Below are 7,309 nucleotides of genomic sequence, written 5' to 3' on the forward strand. Positions count from 1 at the left end.
TTTTCCTTTATCTTTCATCTGTAGGTAAGGAGATAGGAGCTGAAAAGAAGGAAAGGGAGATGCAGAAATATAGAAAGAGGATAGAACAAAAGGTAGATGATTGAACCTACTCCTTAACTCAAGGCCTTAATTGTTACTCATAATTTATATAGAATTGGTATAGAATTTAGTATATGATACAAAACATGGGCATGTCAAATACCTCTCAGATTCTAGCACAATAATATATATCCTAAGCCTAACAGATAGATACGACTCTATAGATACATGAGGTAAAATAGTTAAATAAGGTCTTCAAAAGCCTCAGAGACAAACAGAATATGACATTTAAAGATGTTTTTGTTATCCTAAAGTTTCTTTGACAAGACAAGTTAACTCCTAACAACACCCAGCTGACCTCAAAGAAGATGATGAGCATCAAAGAACCTCCTTATGGAGATGGGTTCAAATGCGGCAAACAAGCCACTAGGGAAAATGTCCTCATTCCTGCTACAAACAGAATTATGCCTAAAAATGGGCAGCTTAGATGCAGGCAGAGTCAACAGCCGAACTCTGCCAAGACAGGGTAAGGAAGTCCTCAATAGCTCCTGCCTTGCGGATAAGTCTGGCAGAGATATTGGGCCAGAAGGCCAAACATAAGGCTCCAATGTTACAGAGAGTGTTGGGTGACTGTTCAGGCAGTAAACTGTCTCAGTCATTTTGTTCATTTTGGAAGCTGCTAGCCTGGACTGCTGGTTCACTCAGGAATTTAGGTCTTATTCATTGTCAAGTTTCTGAGGGATGAAGAAGAGCAGATAGTTTAGTTATGCAATCCAGTTTAGTTGGCTAGGGGATAAGATCTTTTTAGATCAAGATAAAGGAGTTAAAGAGATAAGATAGGATAGATATTGAATTTCATTCAGAAATTTAGACCCAACAAGACAGGAAAGATGTTTACTGCAAGTTTGACAAATACAAATAGCCAAATCACTATGAATGTAACATTTATAGAACTCATGATTGTCACATGGTTCTCCCTGCTGTATGTAGTTTGTTTTATGTATGTGTAATAAAATTAATGTATATGAAAAATATTATAGCACTAATTAATAAAACAGTTTTATTTGGAAAGTATCAATAAAACAAATAATTCCTTCCAAGAGAGTGATTGGGTGTGGAAAAGAAGTCCATTACTTTTAAAATTACTTACATTTAATTTATTCTTGGTCTATAAAATTATTACATTCATTCAGACATTAAAATTCCTGCAATACTAGATTATGTTTCAATAAGAATAATAAATTTTCACATTATGTGTTAAAGCCTAATTCACTAACAAGTAATAATAACATACCAAATTATAAACAATTAATTATTTTAATTCAGTTGAGAAACATTGATATTTGCACATAAAGAATAATAAACATCCACTAAAACCAACTAGCGGAAGAGATTGCTTTTAATAAATGTGTTGGAAATACTTCCTTATCCCAATAATATGAAAGCAAATATTCAAATATAGCATTACTTTACAAGTGAATTATGCAATTTCACCCCCAAAAGATGCTATGCAAGATAGCACGTATACAACGACTTTCTCACTTTATGATACATTCTGTCTTAGGGTCTCTCCGGCAACTGAGGCTGCCCTCTCAACAATGGTCTTTCCTTGTATCTCATAGCATCAAACACCAGCATCTCCATGACCTCGCCATGACTTCAAAACCTGTACAGCCTGGGAAATCTTGCCTGTCATCAGGCGGAGCTGTCAGTATAAAGAACAGCCTTGGCCCTGTCTGAATCACAGCTTTTATGTGCTGATTGTGAAGAAATATTTCAAGGAAAATTTAGTCTCCACTCTGCTGGTCTCTTCTCAACCACATCTCATTCTATTACAACAGCTGACCAGGAGAGATTGCCCCGGCAAGGCAAAAGTTTCACTTCAATGGTTCTGGTGTCTTCTTAATTAGAGCCAATTATTCATCTCAAACTGACCAGAGCCACATAACCTTACTTCGAACTGTGACACAGTGTCCCCGATAGAGTCTTCTGATTCCTTCTAAATTTCACAAGCCAGGCCTCCATCATTGGCATTGCTGTCAACGTTCCTATTTTCCAAGATCTCATAAAACACTCTGACTTCTGAGCTCTGAGCACTCCGTAAAATTTCCAGAATCACATTCAAAGTCCTCCATTCAATTCTCCCTAAAATGTATGCCATATCGATATCTCACTGGTGAAAATATTTTTTCCTGGATAAATTTTTATTTCTGTGATAAAGCATTATAAACAAAACAACTTGTTATAGACTGTTATGAAGGGAAGCAGGGCAGGAAGCAGAGGCGGAAGTGACTGAGGTAGAGACCGTGCAGAAACGTTACTTAGCGGTTTGTCCCCTATCACATCATCCTTTTGCTTTCTTATATACTACCTGCATAGGCATGGTACTTTCCACAGGAGGTTGGGGCCCACAAAAACATACATGTTTCTGAATAAAATATGTACGTTGTAAATATAAATGACCTTCTTAGTAAATGCAAACAATATTAAATTCTATTAAAGTATAAGTCTGTGTTCATCAAAATAAACACCAATAATGGCACAAAACTCACAAATAATAAATGTGGTAATATAGAAAAATAATTTGTTCACAGTGCAGTCAAAGACATACATCAATGGAATTATATTAGAAGTACAATTTATTAGAAATTGAACAAAAAACATCGTAAAGGATGAAAAGAGTGGCATTTCCAGTAAACATGAAGATATAAGCAACTTCAGTAGCACTAGCAAAACAAGGATGGCAGTGAACATCAGTCTTGTATGTTCTGCATTCACAAAATATCAAACTTCTCACAATGTCAAGAGTTGGTGCAAATGTAAACTATTATTTATTACTGAATGTTGCTTTACCAATAGTACATGTTCAGTGAGGAGAAATTCTTAATATGCCTGGAGTGAACACTTTACTCCACAGTTTTGCCATAGAATTTTTAATCTCCATGTTTCGCAAGGTATATATTAAAGGATTCAGCATGGGAGTGAAAACTGCATAGAATACAGTAATAAATTTGTCAATAGGAAAGTTGGAAACAGGTCTAACATACATGAAAATGCAAGGAACAAAAAAGAGGACAACCACTGTGATGTGGGAGCTGCAGGTGGACAGGGCTTTGCGCCTCCCTTCCTGACTGTGAGTCTTAAGAGAGTTTAAAATAATTCCGTAGGAGACAAGGAGGAGGATAAAGATCACAATACACATGGCTCCACCATTAGCAATGACAGTGAGACCAATGAAGTAGGTGTCAGTGCACGCAAGTTCTAATAATGGGTACATGTCACAACCAAAGTGGTCAATGACATTGGGCCCACAAAAGGGAAGTAAATACACAGAGATAACTTGAAGCAAAGCATGAGTAAATCCTCCAGCCCAGGACACCACCAACAAGAGAATGCAAACCTGTCGATTCATGATGGTCAAATAATGCAGTGGCTTACAGATGGCCACATAGCGATCATAGGCCATCACCACCAAAATGAAGACCTCGGCACCACCAAATAAATGCTCCACAAATAGCTGAATCAGACAAGCTGTGAAGGAGATGGTCTTTTTATCACAAACTAAGTCTTTAAGCAACTTGGGCAAGATGGCAGTAGAATAAACAGCATCCATGAGTGACAGAAAGGCAAGAAAGAAGTACATCGGGGAGCCCAAGGAGGGGCTGGCCATCACTGTCCCCACAATGAGCAGGTTGCCTCCTATGGTCACAATGTAGATGAGTAAAAACATGACAAACAATGCCTTTTGCCCAGCAGGATCCTGAGTGAGACCCAGGAGGATAAACTCTGTAACATTGTTTTTCTGTCCCATTTATTCTTCAAGAAGCTTGCTTCAGCAGTAACAGCTCAGGAGAATAGGATGTCATTAGTTGTGACCAAAACCTAGATTTCCATTCTGCCAGGAAGCGTATCTTCAACATCTTCTACCGGCAAACTTCAGAGGTTTTCCAGTAACCAACTACTTAGTTCATCTTGAAGTATCTCCATAGTTCTGTCTAATAATTTTGTTGATATTAGAAAAACTTAAAACCTCAGTTTATTTATATACAAAAGAGCAAAGTTATTTTTCTTATTTAATGCATATTAAACTGATTATTTAAAAGACATTGTATCACAGAACACAACATTGCTCCTTTTCACAATCCTGGAAAGTTGGTAGTGATAGCAATAAACCCTAAGACTATCAGCTGCTATCTTAGGAGATAATGTCACAATATGATCAGTGTAGTAAAACAACACTGGCCCTGAAGCACCCTCCCAATGCTATTAAATTTTATTTATACATAGACACTGTACATTTCAAAGGCCTTCTGTTCTTCTAGATTCTCGTATTCCGTCTCAAAAGACTGGCTTTGAAGTGTATCAAATAGCTTTAACATTTTTGCACAGTACCGTCTGTATCAATTACTGTATCTGATTCTGATTGCCATGGTTCTCAGCAGCTATAATTCTGTTCATTTCATCAGTGGCTTTCACAGTTATTAAACTCATTAAATGCATCATAATTTCTCCCAGGTCCTTTTTACCTTAATTGAACTGAACCACAGCTGTTACCAACTACTGAACCAGTGGTGGGGCTTTGTCTTTCACAACACTTGTGAACAGGGAAAATGGAAACTGAGAGAGTGATAGGGATGGGTCCTAGGTCCTGAGGTGGTGAAATAGAAATTCAGTCTCCAGATCTCCAAACACAGAATATTCAAAGAAAACTTTATAACTAGTGTGGCATGTTGTGAACGTGACTCAGTTTGCACAGCATAAGTTAAAGAGATTAGACAACACAATTTAAGAGTATTTCCAGCCCTCGTAGTCTACAGCTCTATTAGTTCAAAACTACCTGTTCTCATGATGCTGTCATAGTTTTCTCTTTTCACATTTGAATAACCAATCTCTCAGGTTATATGCACTTCTTCAATAATGCTAATAATTATGAATAAATGGTAGACGAGGGCTACTCTAATAATGACTTGGATTTTATTATTCACAGTGTACCATGGAATACTTTGAGAGGCAGAGGGAGAAGAGAACATTGTGGATTCTGTGGACTCTGCACCATGAGCTTGTGGTACACTGTCAGGGTCATTCACTTACCACCTTTACGATCTTACTACAGGGATCTACAACATCTGCATCCAGGATGCTTTGTTTAGTTCGAGGATTCTTTCAAGCTCTGCTCAATTCATGTGCCAAGATTTAAATGCATGTGATCTATTAGCAATGTTGCTCTTTGTGTCAGTGTATCAGTTACAAGAATACATGAGAATCTCTCTTAAGAAGAACAAACATACTTCTGGGTAGAAAGAATAGTCTCTGAGTGTTTCCTGATCCACTTTAGGACATAGGAAAAAAGTACGTTAGGAATATTGTGTTCCATTACATTTAAGTGCTCACAACATGTGAAAGAATATTATTTCAACTTGAAACAAGAAATAGAAAACTTGTCCATATGGACTTAATGGTGTATAAAAGCACATGAAGTTACTGCACTTACAGGAGTACAGGTAAAATTGACAATAATTATATTCAGCAAGTTCAGTTTGTATCTGCAATGCTAATGTCATACTGTCACATTATTTTAAATTTGCTGATACCCAGATTTTCATATATATCTCAAATCAAATGTGTATAGATGATAAGAATATAAAATGGAAACTCTCTGAATGAGGGAAGCAAGTGAGAGTCAGAGGGGTTAAAGGAATGCAAGTAGACATTTATGGAGAAAATAGGCTCAAAGCACATTAAACACTTACTAGAATATGATCTGACGAAAGCTAGCATAATACATTTTTAAATATTTAATTTTAATTAAAATCCTTTGAAGTAGCAACATAACAAATTTAAGTGACTGACTGTGAAAAAGGTATTTTCCTGTCAATTTTTATTAGCATAAATACATTTAATACAAACTGTGGGGATAGTTTGAAGCTACTCATGAAAACATACATCCAGTTGAAAGAAATTGATGGACATTTGTTTTCCTATATTCTAAGCATTTAGAATAATATGTAACTTAAACTTTTCTAAAGTAAATGTATCTAAAATATTTACACATACTTGTTAGCACATGCCACATAATATAATAAAAATAATGGTGTTTTTAATACATGAAATGTATTTCCCTTGTTATTTGGAAAAGTATAAAATAAACCAAATAAGGCTATAATGAAAATACTACATATATTCTCATTCATATGTGCGTGATTTTATGTGATTTTGTTTAATATTCCCAATTTATATATTTCCTATAGAAGAAATACATGACCTTAAAGAAATGAACAAGAGAACATTTAATCAATATGCTTTATTGCTGCTGTCATAACACATATCTTAGGTATAATCTTTGTTCTGAGTATGAAGGATATTTTTTACTGTATTGATTATAAATTTTTGATATGCTTGTGTATCATTGAGATTACATGATAACTTACAGTTGTTATAGGACGATTATCAAGTGACTGTACCCAGAACATTTCCGTAAGATTTCCCTTTACTACTAACTTTTTGAGAAGTATAAGTGTATACAATTGAATATCTGAAAAAGGTTTAAATGTAGATTCAACACTTACTGTAAACAATAGTTTGGGTGGTTCCATCTCCTGGGAAGATACCTTCATACAGTAACAAAGAACTATCTTTATGCAGGTATGTAAAGGTTAGTAAAATAAATAGAAGTGAATTTGTCTAACAAAAATGTTGGCATCTAAATTAATTATGTGAAATTTTACATGTTCAGTCAAATGAGGTGAGGCATTCAAAGGAGGCCTTGCTTTAAGGAGATATGATAGCATTGTCATCTCTCACAAACATAATAGTACCTAAGAATACAATCTTGAAACATTGCTGACAAAAAAAATTCTCATGAGTAAAAGAAGCCTCTGTCTTTAAAGATAATAATGTAGAGTCCTACTAAGGGCTACTCCTTTCTGTTTAGAAACATAACCTTGTATGTAGAAGCTCCAGGACAATCGAAACCTTCTATAAACTCTCATAATCAAAGATAAACACCCTGATGGTAGTAGGCTTCTGGGATTGTAGGTAGAGCTGGTGGTCCCAGGTGGCAGCAATGCTCTGATTTTCCTGGGTGTCAGCAGGTCTCTGGGGATATGGGGAGAATTGGTAGTTTCCAATGGCTGCTGGTCTCTGGGATTGCAGGTAGAGATGAGGCCTGGTGGTCCCTGATGGCTGCCTGTCTCTAATGGTCCCTGATGGCTGCCTGTCTCTAATGGTCCTTGATGGCTGCCTGTCATTGATAGTCGCTGATGGCTGCTGG

The 7,309-nt window shown here is 36.2% G+C and overlaps 1 protein-coding gene across 1 annotated transcript; it reads right to left on the reverse strand.

Moving 5' to 3' along the window:
* Positions 1–2,905: 2,905 nt before the first annotated feature.
* Positions 2,906–3,850, reverse strand: LOC127188552 (olfactory receptor 4A5-like). The gene has a single exon (XM_051144986.1). The coding sequence runs from the start codon at positions 3,848–3,850 to the stop codon at positions 2,906–2,908; it is 945 nt and encodes a 314-aa protein (XP_051000943.1).
* Positions 3,851–7,309: the final 3,459 nt, after the last annotated feature.

This window comes from Acomys russatus, chromosome 4, assembly GCF_903995435.1.
Source record: "Acomys russatus chromosome 4, mAcoRus1.1, whole genome shotgun sequence".
Classification (NCBI taxonomy): Eukaryota; Metazoa; Chordata; class Mammalia; order Rodentia; family Muridae; genus Acomys; species Acomys russatus.